The 27,836-nt window shown below is 36.1% G+C and overlaps 1 protein-coding gene across 1 annotated transcript in view; it reads right to left on the reverse strand.

Annotated features, from left to right (window-relative positions):
• The window catches only part of PLCE1 (phospholipase C epsilon 1), a 111,753-nt gene that overhangs the window by 68,180 nt on the left and 15,737 nt on the right, over positions 1-27,836 (reverse strand). Inside the window, exon 2 of the mRNA XM_018910783.3 lies at positions 5,324-5,615. Coding sequence (XP_018766328.2) covers positions 5,324-5,615 — 292 coding nt within the window. The remainder of the gene's footprint in view (positions 1-5,323; positions 5,616-27,836) is intronic.

Below are 27,836 nucleotides of genomic sequence, written 5' to 3' on the forward strand. Positions count from 1 at the left end.
ACAAACTTCTGCTCTCTCAGCATTCATCCCAGACATCAGCATGTCCTTTATTACCTTCCTCACAACAAACCTCTAACAACACAGACTCATTCTATGTATTTTAACTCTTTCTTTTTTCTTTCAGTGGAAATAACAGGTATAGACTCCCAAGAAAAATATTGCTATAAGCTGAGACTCAGATACACAGGTTAAAGGATCAAGAGTGTACCCAAACTCTCACACAGTTATTGGAACCACATTACTGGAACCAAAATCTATGCAAAATCAGCTGATATTCAGTTGTTTCTTAATTGCTTAGCCCTGTACACAGATTAGGATATCCAGATCCATACAGACATGTACCAGGAGTATGATACACTGGTTAACTTCAATCTTCTGCCTGGTTCAATTATGTGTCTATCTTGCCTTACTGACCCTGGAAAGAAGACTGTAAGGATAAGACAAGCTATGCTGGCAGAATTTAAAATCTTTTGCCTATAATGTATTAAACAGGTTGGATTGAAGGAAGTTTTTTGCTAAATTAATGTTTCCAAGGATCCTCATTAAGTCATTCTCCCACTACCCTTTGTGTGTCCCTTTGATTGCAGCCCAATCTGGCTGCAGCTAGGGTGAGACAGGTCCAGGAGACTGACCTCAGTGATCTTTCACTTCTGCCAGTTTGCAGGGACAATCACTGTAGCCAGCTCCAGATGGTCCCACGTGTCCCTAGACTTACAGCTGTCCTCCAAAAATCTTTCTCCTTATTCCTGATGTCTCAGACTTGATCTGTGCTTCCTGCCAAGTCACTCTTCTTTCTGTTCCTAACCAGATGACTTACACTTGTTCCTGCTATTCCTAACCTACATCCTGGAGGCAACTCAGCAGGCATTAAATCCTTGTTTCCTGACTGACACCCTTGCCTCAGGCCACACTATCTACATAGAGACTGACCTGTCTCCAGTATCTGATTACCTCTCCTACAGCGCATTGACGCATCTCACCAGAGGCTGTCACCCTAATATACATTTTGTCTTTTCAGGTCTCAATTTCAGCTCGTTTGGCTTTATCTCTCATTCTATATGGTCTTAACCTTTGGGCACAAACATACACCAACACATACACACAACTCACCAGCTAAATTATGCTAAATCTATGTACATCAAGCTTGTTATCATCCATGACTCTGACATATAGCTATCAGACAACTGCCCCAACTTCAGGGATCCTGGAATTTTTCCAATATTGTAGCAATACACTTTGAGCAAAGGATACAAGAAATAGCAGTGGGAAAAGCCAGAGAGACTTGGGCACCTGTTTGCTGTGCAGTCTTGCAGATGGCAAAGCCTGATTACAAAAAAAGGGCGATCACTAAATTCTGTGGGATGAATGAAGCAGGTTTTCCTAAGATCAATGCAGTCTGCCTCCACATTCATGACAAATTACTTTCCTCATGTTCTTGATCAAAACCTGCTATGGTCTGTCTAACAAGTCCTACCAAGCTTTCTCTAGAAGATGTAGTCTGATTTATATCACAGAGAGTGGCATCAGACTTACCCATTTTAGAAGATTCTAAGGCAAAAAGAATACTGATACAAAATGTGTTCACAGTCTGCTCCATCTTCAGACACCTCTTTCTAACCTTCCTTCCTTTTATCTTAGATTATAAACAGAACTAAATTGGGGAGGGGGGAAGTGTACATGTTTCTTTCAAATGATAACTCTATCAAATGTAAAGTACAGACTTTTTCACATACTCTAGTTCCTTCTTTAAGAAAGACACAACTTTTTTCACTTTCTGCATAAAAATGTCAACCCCATATGAACTATGACAATGACTGGCCCTTCAAATATGATTCCAGTGGAAGTTCTGGCCCATTCACAACTATGAGCAAATTTCTGTAAAAATCAATTTGTAAGAAACAGAACAGGCTGAGAAGCAGGATTTCCTTTCTACAGGAAAGAAGACCTGGCTTTAGTCCAAATCCCATTGAAAGACACACTTAAAGTTTTTACTAACCAGAAACTCTGAGTTACATACAGAGGTACTAAAACAGTGCAGCCTAAATGTCTTCAGTGTTCATATGTGAAAATTATGTTCCCTGTAGCAACAAAGATGCTGACAAGGATGTGAATGTCACTGAGCAGCTGTGGGAACTCCAGGCATCCGTGGTTCCCGGGAGCCCAGTCTCAGACTATCCCTGTGCTAGCGGGAGCGGAGCGGCAGCCCCTCTGTCGGGAGCCTGAGAGCCCTGTGAGCCATGTGAGAGCGGGGCTTGCAGGAGCCCTGCTCCAGGCCTGAGACATGACTCTCCTACACAGCAGGCTCTACTTGAGTTTCTGAAAACTCAGTCTCAGATCCACGTGACTGGGAATTCTGGCTTAGAAGGTCTGGTATGTTTGGAAGCCTTCTGTGGAACTAACAACAGTGGCTGATCTGCCCACAAAACCATCCTAGCCCTGGGGACTCAGAGCATTTAAGGTCCTTAGCTACCAAGCAAAACCTTAGAAAGTATTCCCTGGAGCTGGACTGTTTGCGACTGCAAGGTTCATTGCTCAGGTCACTAAGTAACCCCTGAAGTACTGAACACAATGAACGATGAAGTGCTTGCTGCTAGGGACACACAAGCCCAAGAGGCTATCCCAGCATTAGGGACTTCCTGTTTGCAGGATCAATGTTTCCTGGGCAGATATTACATAAAAGCCTTAACTAAAGAAAGAATTAATTCTTTGAGAAGTCCTCCTTTTGAATCATGAGTACAACTCCCCATTAAAGTAATGGGCTCCTTTTTAAACACACTGTGCAAGAGATTGCTGAACTTTGTCTCCAAAAATTGCAAACATTTTGAAAGTAGTGGAATGCTGTCTAGTCCAGAAAAGGATCTCCAAACACAAATTCAGCAGCCCTTGAGATCTTTTCAAGACTTCATGATATAGATTGGTTCTATTAAACAAATTTACTTCTGCTTTGGAAGCTTTTTAAGAACTGTCTTGAAAATCATGTAGAGGGAATAATATTTACTCTTTAGCTGACAACCAATTTGGAGTTACAGTGCCTGTCTTCCCAAGAAGTCATTATATGTGAATGCATTTTTCAATGCATTTTTGCACTGTTACCCTTCTGATTCTCTCCCATCTCATTTAGGGGAGTGAGTGGCAGCAAGGTGCTGCCTACCAGGGTTAAACAACAGCAGCTATTAAACCACAACAAGATCAATATATTCCCTTTTCAATGCCTGCAAACAACTACTGAGTGAAGTGTTCCCATGACATTCTGTATCCTGAGATAAATCCTCCATCGCATTTGATGACAGAGTTATTGATGTGAATTAAAATTTCTCAGGTTTAGATGAGGTTAGCTTATTGAGGTTAAATTCAGCAATACAGATGATGCTGGACAGATGAAAATAACCTTCTGATCAATCTGTCTAGACAGGACAATTTCTCAAAAGGTACACACCCATGAATGATGACCAGAGCTCTGAATTCAGAATACAGTTGGGTTCCTTGCTAATGCAAATGACTTGGTCACATCACCAGGTAACACTCTATACAAAAGTTTTAGAGAGGATTCCTATAATTTCTCTGATATAATACATCATCACAATATAAATGAACAGGAAGCTTCCACATCCAGAAAATTTCAATATCCTAAAGCTGCAGCACACCTCTTCCTCACCAGAGACCAGCACAGTAAATCATGCCTAGACCACTACAGTAAATCCAGTCTCTAGTCTCTACACAGGCTATCAAGCAAAATTGCAAACTGAGTTCAAAATCTTAAACTTTTTTTTTAATGTCTTACATTTTTTGGCTCAGAATCCAACAACATACAACACATAATACTGTCACCATAGATAGCCCCAAACTAGTGCAAAGTGTGCTGGTACGTGGAGTACACGGAGCACACAAGAGCACTCACTAGCTCAGGCTCCATAAAAAGATGTAGCCGTACCAGCAGCTTGGTGGGCCTGAGCTAACTATTGCTGCTGCTTCAGTTTCAGAACTCAGCTCTGAAGCACATGGCTCAGTTCTTCTAATCCTGATTTCCAAGCTATCGCAGGACTGTCCCTGTTTATTTTTCTAAAGCACTCATCTTCCCAGAACAAATAAAAACCAAATAAAATAAAATGGAAAACCCTACCAAAACTGGGTGCTACACTGTACATATCTGTCATAGACAATGGTACGTGAAGCTTAGTAATGTTGCTCAAGGTACTACTGATTCATTCACATGCTACAAGTTTGCCATCTGTACCTGTTATTCTTATTTGCCATCTGTACCTGTTATTCTTAGAATATTTTAGTGCTTCTCTCTACCCTTTGATTCACCTAGAATTAAAACAAGAAAGGGCCACTTCTTGGGAAAAAGGTAAGACAGCCATATATGAGCATAAACTACACCATTATTAGTCTGTTAGAAATTAAGTCAGTATCTGCGCTATTTGTCATATTTCTGTAAAATTTTGGGCAAGCCATATTATCCACATGTATCACTTCTACCATGGTATGATGGAGATACTACATCCTTTTGTTATGGATTATCAGATGATGACAGATCTCCAAATGCTTGAGTAAGTCATGAAATATTCTGGGCATTAGTTAAAAATTAATCGATAAGGTAAGTACTGTTCTATACAAAACCATATTTTAAAGCACGGAATTTGTACCGAGACAGTTTTTTTTAGCTTCCAAAACAGACTAAACAAAATCACATTAAAGATATTATTATGTATGAAGATGATCAGCATGGACATTTAGTATGCAACATCCATTTTCCAACAGGCACTTTCCATACAGAGAGTACCCATGTTATTTGAAATGATCCAATACTACAAAGATGATGGATGCAAGAGAAGACCAAATATAAATCAGAAATGAAGCGTACATGCTTCACAATACAGAGCTATGCTGACAGCTACCTGTATAATGACAACAATAATAACCAAGAAGAGCGTACACTCCTTTCTCTAGTTCTGAACCAAGTCAGCCCATGAGCAGGAGCACTTGGTAAATGAGAAATACTACACATGGAAACACCCTAAAACAATGGCTTAGGCATTAAATTTGGATGCAGGCAGAAAAGATTCGAACAAAAAAAAAAAAACCTGAAATGTTTTGTAATATAAATCTTTTCAGTTTAGTTGCATTTTTACTTTATTAAACTAAGATGGCTATTCCTTATGACACATAATGACTGCAAAGGAAAGTATTTGAAAACATAAACCCTTTCTTATCTGTTCACTTCATGGATGAGTATATAAACTACAGAATACTACACAGTATTCATAATTTTGCAACTCATTCTATACTTCAATGGACAGAGATAAAAGAAAATCTTCATTACCTTTAAGCATTGTTCTTCCAGTTGATCCTCCGAAGATATTTAAAAGACCAGTTCTTGCTCCTAATGATGTAGTTGCTTCTAGTAAAGCACCAGTTATGTAGTTAGAGAGTGCAGTCCTCTGCGAAGTGGCACGGTATTGACAGTAAGTACCTGTTACACATGGTTTTACACAAAAACCATCTCCTTTGTATATACAGTCTGTAACAGATGTTGGGAGCTTCCTCAGAAGATGGGGAATATATTCACAAATATCTTCTGCTCCTTCCTCTTCTTCTTTCACTGTACTGAAGATCTGTGGAGAAGGCAAAAGCATGGACTATTAGTTCATTTGCTTAGGATAACATACTGAATATAAAACAATTCCAAATGAACACGATTTCTTGTGAAGTTCAACGACCTGCAATATCTACTTATCCAAAACTTGTTTGTTAGGATTTTGGGTCAGGCTCCCAGAAAGGATATTTAAGTAAGAAGTCATCCTGGCTTTCAATCTATGTTAAAAAGCATTCTAAAGATAACAACTAGACTTAAAAAAAAACCAAAAAAAAAACCACTTCAATATACCTCATCAACATTTAAAATACAGAATATGAACAAAATTGTTTATAATACTATTAGATCTGTTGCATTTCTAGAAAACCTTAGAGATATCAGTAGCAGAAAAAAACAGATCAACTCAGGGTTGGCACTTTTTCTCGCTGAGTGGGCGGGGTTTTGCAAACAGAAATGGTTTTAATCACTCTGAACCCTCTTTCAAAATGTTCCGGTGTCACGTTCATTGCATTACTTCCAGCCTACGCACAGGTCCTCTATCTTATATTGGTTTAGTAGTCCTTTTCCAATATTTGTGATAACACACTAATGAACTTTAGTCTGTGGCTTAGCAACTAAGTAATGTTTGCTTATTTAAAAGAGTCTAGTGATCAAAGCAAGAATCTGGAAGAAATCTCTTCATTTAGTATACAAGGGGAGACTTGATTATTTGCATTCTTGCATGCTGACTTACTGATTAACATTAATAATTTGTTTCAACGATCTGTGCTTCTTAATTACAAAGTGTAAACTAAAAATTAACACAGGGAAAGGTCAGCATACCTGTCACCAGGACAGGTGCTAAGACAATTTTCATGAGATTGTTTCCCACCAGTCTTAGATGTGCAGAAGAAGCAAGCTGATGGCTTCATGACAGTTTCTTTTCAATTAGCATCTTGTGTCTTATTCCCATCCTTTCCCACATATAAACAAAATACAGCTATCCATCAACAGGGCAGACACTGCAGCCAGCCCTACAAAGCAAGCACACATGTGCTCAGTCAAATGATAAAAACCTGTTTGCACAGCCTGTGCACACCACATGTCAGAGGCACCGACACCCTGCCCACAGGACACACACGTGCCCAGCCACGGATCCAGGGAGGGAGGTGGCTCCCAGCACAGGGATCTCACACCCATCCACCTCTGCCCTGAGCCTGGCATTTACCCTGCCAAGTCAGTGAGGAGGGATCGATCTCCCTGCTCCATGAGGGATCTGACCCTCCACTAACAGAAGAGGTGAAGAGTGATGTGGCTCATTCATCCACGTAATCAAATTGAAAAAATCAATTACAATCTAGTATATTAAGTAGATATTTCTTATTTATTTATTTAATTTTTGTAATAGCCAAATTTGGGGGAAATCAGTAAAATTTTACAATAAAATATAATCATTCATTAACTAGTAATGTAACTCAATGATCTGAAAAAGAACACTGACATATTTATTAAGATAAAAAAGAAACTTTCACAAGTTGACTACAGTTATATATAACTCAATCGCACACTACAGCATGAAATGTTGTGGCATCTATCTTTTTTCCCCTCTCCCTGCAGATTTTCCAAAATTTGTTTGGTCTGAGGTTTCTAGAAATATTACACCTGCATCTTTATCTTATTTTCTTTGCTATCTGGCAGTTTCATGGACTTTCAGACCGATAGTACAGACACCTCATCACCTTAATTCAGAAAGAAAATGGGCTCTTAAAGTGTGCCTTACCTGGATGGGATGTGTATACACCTTTTATTTAGCTAACTGTCTGCAAGTACCTTTTCAAAAGGTGTACTGTGAAATAGTAAACCTTTGGATTATGAGTGTTACACACAGCAGACATAATTAGTCTTTTTAGTTTGTTTAAAAATAATATTTAGTTAATGAATATAATTTAACTTCTCAAAACTGCAGTTACCATCCAAAATATTTTTAAAATCGGGTTCTGCAACTTATAAAGGCACGTTCTGTTGCCTACACAACTAAAATTTCTTTCAGCTGCCAAAGCAAAGAAACCATTTGTTGACAGAAATAGGCGACAGTGTTTTGCCAGAGAGATTATACATAGAATAATGGTGTTAATCTCTTCTGTGTGAAGTAGACTTCGGGGCACTAGCTGTCTCCAAAGACTTTGCACATCACATAACATTTTCAAATTCTGTTTGTTTTGATGCGTTAAAGTTCTTAGCGTGTTATTTCTGCTGCACACAGATGAGGTTACGAAAAAATACAGACTTACAATGTGTATACTTGTCAGCCCCTGAACAGAACTGAAACAATCAGAATAGCAACAAATCCCTCAGGTAACTGATAGGGAAAACCACTTTTCAAAGAGATTGCACCAGACAACTGGGAAACTTAATCTTGCCTGGGAGACAAAGAAGTTTATTCCAAGCCAGAGTTTACAGTTCATCCTGGCAGAATCCAGCTCCTATTGATCCATGCCACTAACAAAGAATGACTAATGTAATCAAAAATTATGTGAACCAAAAAGAGTAAGATGCAGCACTAAAATGAAAGCTACCCAACAAGAAACAAAGCCTCCCTTTTGCCTTATATATCAAATTAAACATTGCAAAACCATCTGCAGTCTGATGCTGCCATGTCTCACTTACTGCATATAAAGCAGTAACTCATAAGAAACTCAGGACAATATCTGACTCTGAAAGTGTTGCAAAACTAAATATTCTGTAATGGACACACAACACTTTTAAAAAGAGAAATGAGATGAAAAATGAAACTCTATATACTAATACACCGGTATGCAAATAAAAGTATACTACAGCTTCAACAGATTTTTACTTTCTTTTCTTTGTTAAGGAGATTTTAATGGTAAGGAAAATAAAAATGACTTGCAACATACAATATTTCTGATTTCTACTGGAAAAAGTTGTCCCCCAACTAAAAAATGAAAATTAGCATTAAATAAAGATTAAATTCAGACAGAATTCCATCCTTGCAGCTTAACAACCAAGTCCATACTTGGAAACTGCATGGAAACAAAATAGATTATTCATCTCCTAATAATGTATGCAATAAATCATCAAAACTTTTCTTTTAAAAGCCCCTCAAGTTTTGCTTCTAGTAACTTAAAATGGTATCTGCAAGTTAACTTATTGATAACCTTCAGGCAATGAAACCTTCTTACAGTGATGACAGACATATTTTGCCAAGACAGTAAAAATATCTTTAAAAATAACTATAAGAACAAGCAACTTATGCTAGCCTTCAAACTATTCCTTAGTTTTCTCTTGCAATCTTTATTTTCTGTTTAATCATCACAGAATTGCAAATTGCAATGTGCCCTCTTCTCCACAACATTACTACAGATTTACTGTGTAAAATGGCAGAAACCTAAACATCGCAGCCGCTTACTGCCCAGTTTATGACACATATTCCCCCAAAATGAAGCTGGACTTCATGGGTACTGCTGTACTGGAAATATCAGATATAGCAGCTCATAAAAAATAATTGTGATTTCTTACTTAAACTTACCTGTATCTCTTACTGTAGTCTTTTTTTGTTTCTCTTTTCATATTTTTTCTGCCTCAGGTATTTAGCTTAGAACTTGGAGACATGTTATCATGTTGTCAGATATCTAGTTGCTCCTGTGCTTTTGAAACCCAGAAACTGGAATTATGAACCAGCTAAAAATGTCCCATTTATTAAGCAGCAGAATATGTATAGAAGAATGTGTGTACCCAAGAATTTCACTGCAAATAATAGTAATGAAAAATTACGCTTATTGCTACTACACTGTAAAAATATGAGACAATAGGGTAATGAGGTTTTAATACTTGACTGCATCTGTCCAAACACTCTCTAAACACATCTATCAAGATATCCTGAATGATCAAGATGAAATACTTGAGGTGTGTGCATGTGTTGAGTTGGTACGACACATTTCAGTCTGATTTCCTGGCTCACCTACAGAGCACTTCTATGATGGAGGATGCTGACAGCAGCCTGCCTTCATTTGTTGCATGCTTTTAAAGCATTTCTAAATGCCTGTAAGACATAGGGAAATATTAACAAGTAATAACTCTCAGGACAGTATGTGTTGAAGATCATTTAAATATCTCCTTTGAAAACACAAAGGTTTTACAGAACATACAAGCCTAAACACAATTAACAGCACAGGAAATGCTGCTCTTTTCAAATTTGTTCTGTTCCAAGAAAAATTGCATTAAAGTGAGGAAATTCTGCGGGTGATTTTTCATTTTGGCCTTGCAGGTTTTTCAGAAAACACTTACTAAAATTGGTCAAATTAAGCTAACAGTGATCTCTTGGAAGTCATGACCAAGGACCATTCCAATTGCTTTTACATGTGTTTATTCCATCATTTAATTCAGACATATGTAGCATGGAATACAAGCACAGTCTGCTATGCAAAAAAACACCTTTGTCAGAAAGAAACTAATGTGCAAGGTGAACTTGGGTAAATGAGGCTTTAATGCAGAATTGGTCAATATTTCAGTTTTATGTCTTCCAAAATGGTACTCCAGCATAACACTTTGGAGCATATATTAGTGAAAAATGTAAAAATAGGTACTGCTGATAGTTAATTTTCTGAAATACACTGGATTTTCTCAGCTTCATCTCATTCAGGTTATGACCATACCCCCACTGATTATTTCATGACATTTCAAGATAATTGCTAAAGTACAAATCTTTAATTCAAGGTCTTTCTAAAATATTAATGTCTTGTAACAGTATCTGATTATGTATCAATTATAAGAACTGAAGTGTATTAAAACACTGAATGCATTTTTTGTTATCCTTACAATAGTGTATATGTTTGTCTTTCTTCCTACTGTGTACATAACATTCTCAAGAGACTATGCCAAAGGCCGTATCTCAAACAGGCTGTTCAAAGCCAAGGGATTTTACTGTGTTTGACAAAGAGGATGCTGAGAACAGCTGAAAGGTCTGCTCTGTCAGGACTATTTCTGAGCTCTGTTCACTGGCAAGTCTTGTTCACTTCAGCAATCAAATAGGTGAGGTCTTCAGAAATCCTTTCAAGAAACTGGACATTTTGGTAAGTGGCTTTTGGAGTACAAAAGCCAGACATTTGGACTGTTAGAACATTAACTTCTTGGTGGTACTCAGCTGCCTGTAACCAAATAAGCACACACCAGGACAGCTGATGAAATTTTTGGCTATGTGTTTGAGTTCTAGTATTTAGAAGAACAAGTAGGGCAAGGTTTATAATAAAACCTGTGGTCAACTAAATTCCATTCACAACTTATTATTCCAGATGATGTGGATGAATGCAAACACTCAACTGTAAGCTTTTCTAAATTGTAGCACCACTGAAATTTGTGAGAGACTCTTGACTGTCTAGCCCAGCAGGAGATGAAACACCGTTCCCATTCCAAATCCACTGTACCAGTTACTAAGAAGAGAGCTCTACCCTACCTGAAAGCAGGACAACTACCTCTCCCAAGCTTCTCTGATCTGCTGTTTGTCATGACATTCTATTGCAGTTTCTCCCTGCGGCAAACATGAAGACAACTATCTAGCAGTTTTGCAAGCTGGCATCAAACTCGCAGATCCTCCCCCAGCATCTCATGATCCAACATTTTTGACTAACAGGCAACATTCTCAAAGTACAAATAGTCATCCCAGATTAAAATAAAATAAAATGCAATCAAATAAAGGCTTACATATTATGATGCCTTTCTTCATACTCAACAGCTTATGGAGATGTATTTGAACATCACCCTTCAGGTGGCTTTGCAAGCCAACAACTGCCCTGCCAAGCAGAACTGACAGCAGATTCAGCAGTGGCACTTGCCACCTGGCCTGCCTGCAGTTTTATCAAAAGGAGAACAAGAACTACCACCACCTGAAGGTTTTGCTGAAACACAGCCATTTGGTGCAGATTTGCATATGTGCTTAAGAAATAGCATTAAAAGGCTATTTTGATAAGTAATCAGCAAGAAAGCTAGAGCTATAAACACATATTCACAGTGAAATATATGCAATTCAGCAAAAACTGAAAGAATGGCAGGGATTAACAGTGTTGTCTATATCTTAACTTGCTTTCTATGTTTTTTCAGATGGTGCTGAAATGTAATAACTTGCCTGACGAGATGCTAGTTTTTGTAATGGAAAAGTTCCTTAAAGCATCCCTAGATTGCTGAAACACTGTACTGTATTTTAAAAAATAAGAAAAAAAATAAGAGGATACAGTGTCAAGGTATAATCTGAAGTGCACTTCATGACATCCAAGCAAGTCTATGTTGTCTTCACCTTCTCCTTATAGTAGGAATAAATCTCCCAATTCAAACAGAAGCTGCCCTCCTTGGGGTAGGGCACATACAACTTGCAGAGGAGGTGCATGCATTGGAGCCTGTCAAGTCCCCTTACACACCTGAAGGAAAGAATACATCACAGGAAAGAAATAAATGGCTTCAGGCATCTCTTCATCATAGGAGTCCATGCTTTTTCCAGCATACTCACATAGCTTTTCTAACATCCAGTGCTGCAGTCACTGTGGGAGACCCAGATATTTTCCTTTTCTGCAAATGATCTTCAGGTTCCAGCAATTTAGAAGAAACATGGTGGATACCCTTCCAGCAGCTGTCTTGCCAATATCCTTTTTGCAATATCTGCTCTCAAAAACCTTTCCAACTTTTGTGCTCTCTTCAAGGATGAGGAAGATGTAGACAGAATGTCAGCAGAGAGCTCAAGACAAGAGTATCATGCTGCAGAACAACAATGCTCACTTACTCAACAGCAAGTTTTGTTGAGTATTCAGTTCTACACAGTAAGCTGTAAATGGGCAATGTGGCCCAGAGCAGCAGAGGACACACAGAAAACAGATGAGTTGACCCTGGGAACATGGAAATCAGTGTCAATGGCAGCTGGAAGGCTGCCAAAAGAGTGATCAAGCACAGATGTGCCCAAACACTAATATTCATTAAGTGATGTTCTGTGAACTTTCTACAGCTTCGATTGCAGTTACAGAATGTGCATTACCTCACCAGCCAATATTTCTTATGAATTGCATCCTGTTAAGGATGAGATAGTTTCAAGAACAGAAACAGAATTTAATGAGGATCAAACTATCTTGCACAGGCAATCCTTAGATACAGTTCAACATTCTTCAGAAATATTATAAGCCATCCCTATTCAGTTCTGGTATCTGACAAGTGCCTTTGATGGAGAGTTTTTTTCATTCCTTATCATCAGGAAATGATAACGCAGTTTTTAAAAAAATTAATTTGAGATTTGGATTGATGACCAGAAATTGTAACAGCAGATCGAAACTTCCAAAAAGTCAGCATTTCTTACTTTTGATAAAAACTTGGTTGCTATTACTTACTTATTTCCCATTTCTGTAAGGTAACAGTATCAAATAGCCCTTTCCAAAGGAAAGATGAACTTCACAGATTTAGAAGACAGAAAGCAGTGTGATCTAATAAGGATACAGATTTAAAACCATATCTCCACCCCAAGAAATCCTGCTTTTCATGGCAGGTATTATACTTTAGATTCAAATAACTACTAAGAAGAATCAAGATAAAAAACAGAGGCCGATAAAAGGCTTTAACTGTAATTTGAATTTTTTTTTCATAAACACTTACATGCAGCCAGTATTCTTTTTATTTCCTGAGTATTTATTTACTTCCTCCAAATTTTCACCAACAATATAATTTATGAACAATTTATCGGGATATTTTTAGTGAAAAGCTTCTAGTTTTACTAGTCTGAAGTGGGTCATGTTTTTGAACACCTGATCATGTGGACTGGAATTTCTTGGGTTATCAGCTTTCAAAATTACCTACTATGTTCTTAACATAAAAGTATATGCACCACACACATAACCACTTTTCAAAAATATATTTTAATAATGACTTTTGATACACCTTACTGATGAAAAAAAAAAGCATTCATATGAAACTTCACAGGTGTGTTATGAAAAGTATCTAAAACAAGAAGATGACTAACAGGTTGAATTTCTGATTCAGAAGTTTTAGTGTAGCTACATACATTATCTAAAATAGTCTAATTAGGGTTAAAACTCTCAGACTGAAATAATTCACTCAAACCATTTGGATGTTAGAATATTAATTGTGTCATGATGAAACAATTTCAATTCAAGAGAGATCAATATTTTCATTTTAAAGTCCTCCTTTCATTGTATGAAAAAGATCTTTGGTACATCAAAGTGTAATGGGGTGCTACTATTACAATGGATCGCTGAAACTTCCAAATGAAAGTAAGAAATGGTAAGAAATTCTAACAGAACCCACTGAAAACTCTATTTTATACATCCTTGAAAGCTTGCTTTCTTCAAAGGTAGTAAAGAAACTAATTCAATTAGTGCACTGAAGGTTTCAAACAGGCATCATGTTCATATTTTTCATTTCCGAAACACTGACCTGAGACAGGTGCATTCAAAATAGGTGAATACCAAGCACTCAAAGCAGAGGAACCCAACAACCCCCTTCCCATGTCTTCTTTTTTACTTCTTATTCTGTATGTGGAGCAATAGCAAGTCTAGATTTTCTCTAAAAAAACAAACAAAAATCCCAGACATGCATCAGATACAGGCAGAAATCTGTATGGGTTTGTACCTTAGTATCAACTGTATTCTTCCCATTTGAGGAAAGGCTTCCACAAAACTCACACATTTAAAAATAGCTGCATTCCTACTCATGTGAACTGATTATTTAAACAACTTTGAAAGATGAGCTTAGTTGCATATTCCTGAACTATAAACTGACAATAAGGTTTAGGGGTAACATACAGTACAGAAAAAAAAAACACTTAAGAGATCTCCTGTCAACATGATCATCTTAGAACCAAACAGAAAAACCTAAAAATTATAGCTGTTGAAGACCATATCTGACCACCCCTTACAAGTTTGGTTTCTCATCCTCTTTCTACAATCTCATCTATTTGTCAAAGTTCACTATAGCTGCTTATGCCTAACCCTGGCCTTTAGTGTTCTTTAAAAATATTTTGTTAATATGTATACTTATAACTGATTCAGAAAGCACAGAGTCAGTTCCATTCCCATGTCTCTCATATTAAAATTCATAAGATAGCCAGTGGCAAGGGTTAAAGGTCATAGAACTGGCTAATTCTGTTTTTACACAGTGTAATGCTGCATCCCTGCAAGTAGAGAAACTGCTCAGAAATGCTTAAGAAAATCTCAAGCTCACCGTAAATGTGCGAAAGCTCAGACACAAAGTACATGTAATAAAACCGTCTTTCTAATTATACAATCACTATTTTTATTCATCTCAAAAAAGGTTCACAATGGGACTTTATTGTACTTTACATTCTGGACTTACATTGAAAGGTGCATCTTAGCCAATCTATCAGAAACAGTCTATAGTTCAGATCTGTAGACAGAAACTAAAGGATTGAATAAATGTAAAGTGCAGCAGAACCTTGGTGTATCCCAAAATACTTTCATTTATAACCAATTTTAACTGATATTACAGTCAAAGATTGGTAGGCAGATTACTACAGCTGTGAAATTTATGCATCCTACCCATTACATACAGCTAATAAAAGAGCAAGTTTTCCTTAGCACAGGAAATCTAGTTCTCATTTTCTAATTTTACAGACACTGAATCCATGCCTATTTGTTTGCTTGTACTTCAGCTGTTGGGTTCATAGGGTCACATGAATAATTATAAGATTATTTTGGATAGTACTTAGGGGCCAGGAAATTCTCAGAGTTTTCATGACTGAATTGTTTGATAGACTTTTAGGTCAGGATACAGAACGTGATTTCATGAAACAAAATAACTCTGTTCTATAAAGAGGCATTTTCCACTTTGAGGGTTTTTTTAAAATTACCCAGAAATAGAAAAGGCAAAATTCCTTGCCCAAAGTCACAAGAGAATATTGATACTTCAAACTTAGCTTTGAAATTACATGTTTAATCATCATTTACTGATAAAAAGTGAGTCTTCATCCCTCATTGTTCACAATGAACATTCAATAACAACCCTACAAAAATATAAGAATGAAAAAGGGCTACCTAGTAAATTTTCAGAATAAAAATTTCAGGTAAAACTAAGCGATCGCAACAATCCACGGTACAATGGAGCAATTTTCCTTATGTTGCTTTCTTGGATCAAGAACATAGTACCTTCAGCACTATTCATCTTCCCTGGTCATTTGCTGCTAAGGAAGACTGCTGCATCTGTAAGTGTAATAAACCTAAACATGTGAAGACATTGTGAACAACTAATATACAATGCAGAAACCTAAAAAAATAACTTCCTGTTTTTCCTTGTTTCCAACTGGGGTGTTCAGTTGCTGCTGCCTTTAAATAACTTCTGCAGAACACCATACATTCAATTTTCACATTTCTATTTTATGACACAACTTTAATGATAGATACCTAATATACACTAAGAGCCATACTTACATTAAGACAACTGTATACTGGAATCAAACTGAATCTATGGAAGTAATTGTGACTGAAGGAGTTTTTAATTATCATCTGAATCTGCTAAAAGGATGAAAGAGTGGTAACATAATGATTAAGTTAAAATTGATGCTGTCTCCAAATGGAGCTTTGAAAGCCAAGTCCAAGATCTAAACATGGGGGATTGACTCATTAATTATATTTCCAGTTCAGTTTAACTTGACTGAAAATCACAAAAAAGATAATCTCCTGTTTTGCAATTTTCAAAAGTTCTAATTCCTTCATCACATTTAAAACATGTTTTTTAAGGTAAATATGTTTGTTTCAAAGAGTACGAGTATGAGCAAAAAAGTAGAGTGACTGAACAAGGGAGAAGGAATAAGAGCACAGTAGTTCAGAATTGAAATTACACTTTTTAATTCTTGATGAAGTAAGTTTCTTCAGGACCAGAGTATATGTTCTCCTTTCTTTTCCCATTGGAGTGGAATGTCACTGGAGGCTTGATTTTCAGAATTTAAGGCATCTGGCTTAAGACCAGATGAACAAAAATATTTTAAATTAACTTTCCTTATTCTCTGGGGATTGTTACAGACTCAGGGACTAGAGTTTTGTCATCCATGAGATTTATTTTGCTTTAGCATTAGCTTCAACTAAACTTTGTATATACAACAGCTTCCTTACCAAAATTCATAGCCACTCTGCTCAGTGTAATCATTTTTATAAATTGCAATTATTTCACACTGAATTACATGCATAAATGACCTGTGTGTATGCATAGCCTCACAAAATGAAGGATAAAAATCTAGATTCCTATTACAAGCTTCTCTTTCATACTATCACACCAGTTCTGAAAACATTTTGACTTATTTATCTAAAAATACACGTGCCAAATTCAGGATTCTTTAAACTTCAAAAGCTTCACCTTAATGAGAAATAGTGCTCTTTAAAAGCTTTGGGAGAGCTGAGTACTGATTTGTTTTGAATTAACTGCGGCAAGTTTTCATGTACATAACAAACTATTCACGTACTTGAGGGAGGAAAATTTGTAATGGATGTTTCAGTTAACTATGAAGCAAAAATGGTTGTTTGCTCTTGTTTTAAATAATTATCATAGAAAGATGAAAAAACGTTGAAAGCATTGCATGTTTCCATAAAACATACAAGCAGTAGCTTAACATTTTACTCAAGTCCCAAATACTTTCAATGTGACAAGTACATTCTTAAGATCTTTAGACGGCAGTTTTGTCACAGCATCATCATTCTGAGAATAAGCAGGAAGACTTGTTCAAACAGTGCTACGATAAAAACTTAAGGTGACATCAGGGACAAAAAACCACAGAAAATCAGCACTTTATAAAGATTAGATAGATCTAATGGATCTTTACTGTAGAACAGAATAAACAAGCAGGGATAATTTCCAGACTTCTATCTTCTCAGAACCATATCAAGGACAATCTATTCCGTTGAGGGAAAAGTTTACATATGCTTTTTATAACAGAAATCTCATCAAATGCCATATCTACATTAAATATATAATCCTATTGCAACACTGGCATTGCAAAGGGCAACTGTGTGATGCAAAAAATAATTTCCATCTGAGACACGTACTTCTAAAACCTATTTTCAAACTCAGCTTTATATTCCATAAGTTACTCTACAAACTGTATTGACACATTCTTTTATAATGAAATCTGCTTATGAAGATGTAAATACCACATGAAAACAAAATGAAGCAATGATGGAGGTCTAGCTACTTATGAAAATGTAAGATATAAAGCTTGGGCACTAATTTGGTTTTATTAAAATGACTTATACATAAAAGACACTGGCTGAGAGTCATGTCCCCTCTCTAAATTAACAGAGAGGTAGGAACAAATAAAGATGGCAACAAATACAATTCCATAAACTAAGAATGGGTTTGCTAACTGCTCCTTCAGTATGTGCTTGACACATGTGTGACTGTAATTCAACATTTTGTCTATCATTCTTTTTTTTAATCTTCTAACTGGATGACTGGGTATTTTATTCATTTATAGGACATAAGTGTCCTGGACTTACTAGAAGATCAGCAAAACCCCATATTCACATGCTACTTAGCAATATGGTAATTTAGTAAAATGTCCTATCTGTCCAACCCACAACTCCCCTTTTTTATCACTGTGTATACACTTTAAAACAGGAACTTTCATCTTCCTATGCATTTATTCTGCTTCTTGGAGAGTAGGTCCCACAACCCAATGCTGCCAAACATTATCACAGCATATACGACAACATATTTTTAATGTATCACCCTTTAGTTGCCCTTTGTGTTATGATTTTGTAGCCACGCAAAGAAAAAATTAATATTTGGACCCTTTACTAAAAACCTTAAAGCTCTTTCATAATGTTCCCAGGTCAATTGATTTGAACATAATAAAGCTAACCAAACTACAAAGGTAGCAGAAATGTAAAACTCCTGCTATTTAAGTGAAAGTTAGAAAAGTTGTCACAGAGATAGAGAGTTTGTGTTCATTAAGTGCAACCATCACAACTCGTTCTTACTAATCATGAGAGCTCATGTACAAAAAAGAACAGTATTGTGTTATTTTTCACAAGCAGGTACTTAGATCCCTCATTAACCAACCTACACAATAAATTGCTTGTGTCAAGTCAAAAGCACTGTTCAGTTTAAATTCCTGAAACATATTGCTTTACTGGAAGACTAGTCCAGTACATTTAAACATTAGACAATTTCCAAGTTTTTAGACTATTTAAAAGTACACCAGATGTTTGAGAAAATGGAACAATTCTCTATCATCCTTAGTGGGTAGTGTAATTTTAGCTTCACATGCACATGATGGGAAAATAAGACAAGACCAAATTTTTAGCATTTCATAAAAATATACATAATAATCAAATGTCATCCTGATTGCATTTCTACTGAACTGTTTTGTATTGATTACACTGGGTGAAGTGATAGCTACAGAATTCTTTTCCATTTATATTCTACTGCATGTTCAAAAAAACAAATCTTACATACTTTGCTTATGATTTCAATATACTTTACTAAAAAAAATCAAGTGTTTTCTATAAATCCTTACATGCAGTATTTCTTCATCAAGTCACACATCAAGAGTCAGAAATTCACTGGGGGGTTTAATGTCAACTTCATTAACTGCATCTAAGTATTTTATCAAAACAATAAAGCAAGAAAAATAAAAGTCTGTAATTACATTACTTATAGAGTTAGAACCCAATACTAAGCAAAAAAGTAGACTTTTATAACTTTATGTGCTAAAATTCTGTAAGTGGCTTTACAATCAATTAAACACAATAAGCTTATAAACATTCACATGCAGTATGCCTATTTTAAATAAAAAGAAAACAATACAGACTTTTCAAAATTACTATTTACATCTACAGGATAAGTATTGACTGAAAAGAAAGTTTATCCAGAAAGAAATATCTTGCTTAATAAAGAAAGAATATATTTTTCTCCACCACTACATTTTTCTTTCTGACAAAGGAAAGCTTTCCTATTATCCCTGCAGTAAGAAAAACTTTTTAACAGTTTATATCACATGGACCATACCTTTTTCCCTTGTGTTTCACCATATCCATATCATATCAACTGGCAGGAAAAATGACAGAACTTACAGAGATTGAAACAGGCCAACACGAGCAGAAAGTGCAGGTTGGCTTTCAGCAACACACGATGACAGTCTGTTCTCGTCTACAGAGACTGCCTGAGAGCCTGCAGAGAAAAGAACTGTGCTGCCAAATCTTAATCCCGCCGCTGCACTGCACATGGGGCTGCCTCACCTCTGCAGCTCCTACAAGTCTGCTTCCCAACAGTCTGTGGAAACTTGTCCCTTGTAAAACCTCCATAAGCAATGTGATCACAGACACACAGATAATAAAATCTGATACACTTAATGTTTAATTTTGCAGGCCTACTGGAGTTAGTGTTTACATTACTGCAAATGAAATGATGCAATGCTAAATTTATCTGAAAGCACCGCCTTGTGCTTGGTATTGTATGAATTTACAGAAAAAATTAATTTACAATGCCAGCCATGAAGCAATTTCTAAAATGTATTTATAAATACAGAAAATAAGGACACTGGCATGATGTAAACTCACTATAAGTAAAAGTAAAATGATTCTTCCCACATTAGATTTCTCACCTCTAAGCTACTAATACAATTATACTACTGCAGAAAATGTACAGAATAATAGAAGAAAAACTTTGAGAGAAATTATATAAACAAAGAGGAATATTTCTAAATACAGTCCTCTAGAACCAGTTCCCAAGCACAGAGCTGAGGCTGCCACACACTGCTCTGCTCTCATGCTGTCCTTCCTACTGACCCACCATATTTCTTCACAAGGGGGCACAATTTATAAAGGAAAGGCCTGCTGCACAAGTCATTTCTGCAAACCTAAAAATTCCAAGAACAGCTGTATTCTACTTTAAGAGAGTCCCAGAGGAACACAAAGTAGATGAAGGAGAATTTTTGCTAGTGCAGGAACTGAAATAAGCAGCTTTACAAATCCTTGTTTTTGGTAATTAAAGATACACGATGGAGCCAACATGAAAGTACTGCAGCACACTGGCTATTTTGTGGCTTTCCTCAGAAAAGGTCCTTAAAGTGGGTCACACTTCAAATAAACATGAATAATTCCATATCTGGTAACCTGGGTAACTTTATCTCAGAAGTAGGCCTTGTTACTATTTAGTTATCCCTCAAATACTGCTCTTCAGTAACTTGATCTCTGAACAAACACTGATTGAAAAAATATTATGGGTGAGAATAACAAGTTATGGAAGGGAGAAAAAAAAGAAGTATGTGATAAAAGTAATGATGACAAAGGTAAAAGGAGGAAAACCACTGACTAGCAGGAGTTTAGAACAAACACCGAGTAGCAGAAAGTGTGACATAAATGTAAGAGTTGCATATCTTCTGAATTCTTTTTAAATAAGATGACACACCACTTACTGTCTTTAAGATACCTTTCTTTACAGTTATGGAAACACACAGAAGAAAAACTCTTAAAAGATATGCTACAGTTGCATGCTAGGATGCTGGGAGAGTAAAAAGCATGCAAAATGTCCAACTACTACTAAAACATTATAGCTTCATTCAGTATTCTCTTATGATAATTAAGAGACAGCAACAAGTACATTAAAAAGGCACACGGCAGAGAGCATTATGCTCAAAAAAAAAAACAGATAAAATGATTTCTGAAAAAAAAACCTCTAACAAATGTTTTAATATTACTGTATTTATCAGGACTATCCATTTTAAATACAAGATCATCTAGGCAAGTAATGGAAAAATAGCAGGAAGTAGCTTAAGCCTATACAAAAAAATTTATAAAACTTCTTAACACCTTGGGGCGTCATTAAACACCCCAAAGATCAGCACATTAGAACCATTTTAAGTATTTAGGCTCTGGCATTACAATACAGTTTTATCACTCTTCCAAAACTGAAGCAAGAACAATTTCACATGCATGCTTTTGTTGAATAAGACTTCCTAGGATTCATACAATTAACTTTTCTACAGAATCTTTCCTTTCTCTAGAAATAATGAAATAGCATACAACAACTACATGTGAAGGACTTTTCTTTAGAAAAAATAATTTGTTTTACTCTAATAACTGATCTTCTGGTATTGCTTTGATATTTTAACATGTGCTTTAGTATCCAAACTCCCTAATACCAATTTCCAGTTTATTTTCTCAAGGGCTGGAAGCTGGAAGAAATATTTTAGTGGCTATATTCAGGGAAAATGTACTTTTGATTGACAAGGAATGAAGTCTTTAGGATCTTCTAAAATTTGGTTCATTGTTCCCATACAGATTTGTGTCTAGAAGACAACCCCTTGGAATTCCCAAGCACGAAAAGAAAAGGGTAAACACCTCTTCCATATATACCAATTTCATAATATCTTTTGGAGTCAGAGATGGATCAATTACTTTTGAGCAAAAGGGCAACAGTAAAACAACACGGGAAGGAGAGTCCATACGGGTAATGAGAGAGAGGAATAGCTCTCACTCTCTTCTTGCCTATTTTGTGCCCAATAATGAGTGTTTCTTCACAGAACAACACAGGACGTACACGCTCAGCCTTCTGCTTTTTTGCTCATGATTAACTCCTGTTGAAATGCATCTGTCAAAATCTAGAGTCTTCGATAGAGACATATCATAAAAATCTTTTAAGATTCCTCTTGTACAGAAAATATGTTGGATAGACTTCTAAGCATGCTGAGGTTTGCAACACAGATTAGCTCCTCAAAGAAATCCCCTACCATTATTATACATGTTTTGAAACTACAAGTCACTGCTATTGTCCTTTAGCAGTCTGCCAAATGTTATACTGGAAACAGAGAAATCTCATCAGATGTTCTACCTGCTAATATTGTAAATAATGGAGATCTCAGATGACAATCCTGTTCCTTCATTTCAACAAAACCACTTTCTGCATAACAGGTGGCCCTACTTTTACTGGGAGATTATCAATGAAGAGATGCTCATCTTTACTATATTGATTCCAGTCTCAGTGTCAGCTTCTACTTGTACTGTGAAGTAGGGGAACAATTATTGTTCTGAATGAAAAAAAATATAATGAATGAATATGATAAAGCTCAGATAAAGAGCTGTCATGTACAAGGACATTTTTTGCTAGATAAAACTGAAGTTTGCTGGAAGGCACCTATAGGCATTTAATTCATAATGTATTGACATTTTCAAGTATATGGATGCTTTAAAGGAGACATTAATGATTTCTCAGCAAAATGGTTTTGAAAGAAAGTAACTGAAAAAAAAATTAAAAATATGCAATGGATTTAGCTAAGCAGCTCTAGAATCTGTAGCTTTACCTATATATACTGTGTGCTGCTTATGTTCATAGTCTTTTATAGCTACTACTCCACAAATGCTGCAGAAATGTTCTTTGAGAATTTAGAAAAAATCACCTGAACAAAAGATGTAATTTGAACTGAAAATTCCTAACTCCTGCTGTCCATAATAAAATCTTCATTCTAAGTACCTAAGACCACATCATTATCCAAAGTGTGAACCCTGATACCATTTAGTACAGAAACTGCTTTCTTCTTTTAAGCTTCTTTAATGTGCAGCATGATCCACTATGCAAAGAAATACTTCAAGACAGCCAATCCGTTCTTGGCAGTCCCAACAAAACAACAATCTAACAGATTTATTCAAACAGAATTTAAGTGCACTTCTGGCAGATAAACAATGAAATTCTCTCCTTCTTTTGGGGACTTAGGGTTTGTGTGGAAAAACACAACACAATCTAAATTCCATGTATAGTCTGGTAATGTCCTCTATCAGTTGAATTTAAGATCATCATGTCCCTATGGTCTGGAACGTATCATTTTCTACACAACTAGGCTTGTCAATCTAACTAAACTGACAGCACTCTGAAGCGTGTCCCTGCACATACACACACACACACACAAAAATAGGAAGACAGAGGAGGCAGCTGCCAAGTCTAAATTCATTTAAGTTGTCAGTTCTGAGTTGTTTCTAAGCTCTGATCAGGAATGTGATGAGAGTGTATCACATGAAGGACATGAGGTAAAGTATTGACATGACTAATACAGTCAGGAGTCAGGCACCTGTAAGACCTCCTTGCTCTCTTCATCTTAGCACAGGGTCAGCAAGAAAACCAAATGCTTTTCCTGTCAAATACACTTTTCATGTATTTTTCAGTCTCATAACATATGGACCTAATAGCATTTATAAGAGGTTCCTCCATTCATCTGTGGAATCCAACAGATGAACAACACTGTTCCCTCCAACCCACATCAACAGCTTTTTTGGGATTTGTTGTTCTTTCAGTCCAAGGAAGGAAAGCAATGTTTTCTCAACAATGTCAAAGAATTTTAGGTAAACAAACCACTACAAATGCCTGAGGGATGAGAGTTAGAGTTTATTGTGCCAGCACAAGTCATAAATGGTGTGACATGTTTTCAGAGAAGGTGACATTGTCCCCAGCTGTGGGATTTTCTTGACAAAAAGGTGAAGGCGCTCTATTACTCAACTTTGTTTTCCTTCCAAAGAGAACAATCCATCTCAGCAGAAGACTGACTATTTGACCTCCTAATTAAGAGCAGTCAATTCTAATATAGCTTTAATTTCACAGTGACCTTCTTCGACATTGCAAAGAGCAGAAACTTTGTGCTATGGTGGAACAGAGGCAAACTCTATATTTCCTGCGAATCTTTAAATCCATAACTTATTAGCTTTCTGCTTCTCTGTCTGAATGGAAATGGAGAGAGTGCATATCTGCAAGGAATTTTACTACAGTATGCACCCTGGGAAAGGAAAAAAAAAGAAGACAACAGTCATCATATTCCCTCTGGTCTGCTTGCCAAGTCTGTCCCATAGCCGAAAACCCCAGATGGAGAATTGGAGAATTCTGGCGTTACAAGTTCTCCCACATACCTTTCATGAATTTGTCCGTGTAGGTTTCTCCCAAAGGGCTTTAGTTTTTCAAACATTTTGGAACCTGTGTCCATACCAAAACATGCATTTGCAATGCATTAAACACCCCATTCCTTTCACTGAGAAAGTGTGAGCTGCAGTTTGAGCTCCAGTAAATTATGCTTTTCATCACAAATATTCTGTGTGATTTGATCCAAACCATCCCTGGAAAGCTTGTCCTCGGTGAAAGGAGAAAAACATTCTCATGAAAAATTATTTCCTCCTAGAACATACATGGGAACTCTCCAGCACACAAAATTACACCAGTAAAGAAGGACTAAAGGCAAGAATGCAGGAGACCATTTTAGCAGAATTAAAAAAAAAAAGACTGAAGCTTAACTTGCACTTTTTATACCTGCCAAAGACAACCTGGAAAATCTGCATTGTCCATCACTAAAGACCTTAACATTTTCTTTCCTGTATAATTCCTAATTTCTGAAGTTTATTGAAAAGTTTTACAAGTACTGGGTGGGTGAATATTTTCACTCACTTTCCAAAACACCCAGGAGGAAAACAAGCTATACCCCAAAATCAGTACATAAGACTACTATGGATTTACAAATATAGAACCCATGGAAAAAAGGAGTATGTAAAAAACATTTTCAAAGTGAAAACAGAGAAACAATCAGAAGGAAAATCTGTAACGTCTAACTTCAGCATCTTGCTCTTTGCTGAACAACTCTCCCTCAACTGCCACAAATACAACAAGGCTGGACAAACCTTTTTCTCTTGCTTGAGCTTTCCAAAGGATTCCATACCTCTTTCAATCAGCTGGGTGAAGATAAACTGGTGTATGAATCACTCTTAGACTGAAGCAGTCGCTCTTTTGTGCACAAACTCAGATTTTTCAGAAGAGATATATGTGTTGACCCTGTTACCTTAATTTCATGTAAAACTAGGAGTTAACACTTCCAAAACTTTAAATACACTATACTACCAGGAAACCTTTACTCCCTCTTTTCTTCTGAATGCTTGTAAGACATATAAAAGAAATTATGCTGCCCACTTTCTTTATAAGAGGTCTGAGAATAAATTAAATACAAAAAAATTACAAAAATTATTAGAATTATTTTCTAAAATAGTGTCTACAAACCCTAGTTATTCATAAGATTCTGGCACTGTATTCTTTTTGTATCTTATATTTGCATTTGTAATTTGAACATTTTAATTCCAAAGTTTTATGAAAAAGTTGCCCAGAAGAATAACTGTCTACTGAACACACAGTTATTCTTCTGGGCAACTGTTATATTAACTAATAACAGAAATTTCTTTCATGCAACATTTTTAACCTACCCAGGAGTACTCTCTGAAAGTGCATGTAAGGAATCAGTGTCAAAGTCATAGTATTCTTAAATATAAATAATAAATTTCTATTAGTCTAATTTGTATTCTTATGAGCTAAATATTTTTTTAGCAGAAATCTGCTATTATTTTTGAACTTCTAAACTGGAGCCACTAAGATGATTTGTTTCAGCTGGATCAGAAAACACAGCGACACTCTGTGTTTAATAATTAAGATTTTCATCTGATTCCACCTACTGGTAGGAAAATTGTTTTCTATAGCCTTGATAACGATATAAACAAGAAAAAAGCTTTGACCAGTGTTATTCAAGTAATAGAGAATAAAAGGGGCAATTGTTTTTCTAAACAAGGAATCTAAATTTAAAAGGTCCTAGTAAAGAGTTGAAGGAGTGACATTACATTTTTTTTTAAATTCACAGGCTTGAGGTATTGAGGTTTGACTAACTTTAAAGCCTAAACTTGTTTAAAATAAATACTGCCCACTGAAGACTAAAAAAAAAATCATTTTCAATTGTTCTTTTATACAATCTATTCTATTTAGTGTTTGCACTGTTCTCTACATGAAAAAATGTTTCTTTTCATCCTTTTGCCAAGAGCAACATTTTACGAGACACAGATTTTTAAATGTTTTTAAATACATATATGAACACAAAGGGCATTTTAACATTTCAGCCACACAAAGCAAACTGAATGAATCTTTTATATTAAGATAATTTGCTCAAAATAAAACTTCTTTTTGTTTATATTTATATAAACATAAGTGTCATGGCATAAGACTTTCCAAGAGAAAATATCATCTCTGTTCAAGCCATATAAGCACAAAAAGCTAGAAAGGTTGGCTCCACGATGGGCAAATTTACCTCAGGAAAATATTATTTTGTCTAGTTTGTAGAAAAAATTCAGCAAAACACTAAAACCAAACCTTAACCATTTTCTGAGGATTCCCAAGCTGGCAAAGTGATGGACCTCAGAAAACTAAGGTTTGATATATACATTATAGACCCGATTGTCCTAAATAAAACATGGGATCTAGGCCAACTGACCTACAAAACTGACCACATCGCAAAGTCTGTGAAAAGACCTGACCCTTCTACTTGGCCCCACAGGATGGAAGAAGACCAGCCTCCCTAACTGCACTCTTGAGCTGGAATAGTGGAGGAAGGCTTCACCACAAATTGCCAAAAGGAACCCTTGAATACCCTTTACATATCATAAAAACACTCTCCCCAGCAATCATTAGGAAAATATACTTATACACATGCCCCTTTTTTTTTTAATGACTTCCTTTTGGGCTCCTCCTTTGGCTGGCCATCATTCAACCAGGATGGGAAGAACACTTTCTGTTATTTAAAAATATGATAGAAGTCATTCAGAATTTCAAGGGGAGAAAGCAGCAGCATGTGGAAAATGCTTAAAAGTTTATGAGAAAAGATCTTTTCAAAGCAACTTTCGACACCAATGTTTGTTGAACCTTTTGAAGTGCTGTGGCCTTTCTGAGGGTAAATAATCATACAAAACATTTTAGACACAGTAAGACATAGCACAAACCAGAGAATTTACTCCCAATATAGCATATATATGTTTCTGCCAGAGTGCAGACCATGAGAAGTATAAGCCCGTCAACATTTTAGCAGTGGTCTACCGACTATGCTCCTGACCAGCAAAACAACCCTTAATTTTTGCAAATAAGCTGACCAGTTGTTCTACTGTATTTTTAAACATTATTTATCTTTGAATGTTGAGAAATAATTCACTTACAAGGATAAAAACTCCATGAAGTTTGAAGTCATATAGTTAGTCTGTTAAACAAGTTTACTGTCAAGAAGAATCTTTTAAAATATTTCTAAAGTACTCAGTTACTTGAAGTAATAAAACACACCATGAATGCTACCATGTGCAATTAAATCTCCTTCTTGTGCACCATGACTGAAATAATAAACCTCCAGACACCTGAGCTAGTGTGAATTCGGGAAATCAGGAGCATGTGGAAGCAATAGCATTACTTGTTTTTTCCA

This window comes from Serinus canaria, chromosome 6, assembly GCF_022539315.1.
Source record: "Serinus canaria isolate serCan28SL12 chromosome 6, serCan2020, whole genome shotgun sequence".
NCBI classification, from domain to species: domain Eukaryota; kingdom Metazoa; phylum Chordata; class Aves; order Passeriformes; family Fringillidae; genus Serinus; species Serinus canaria.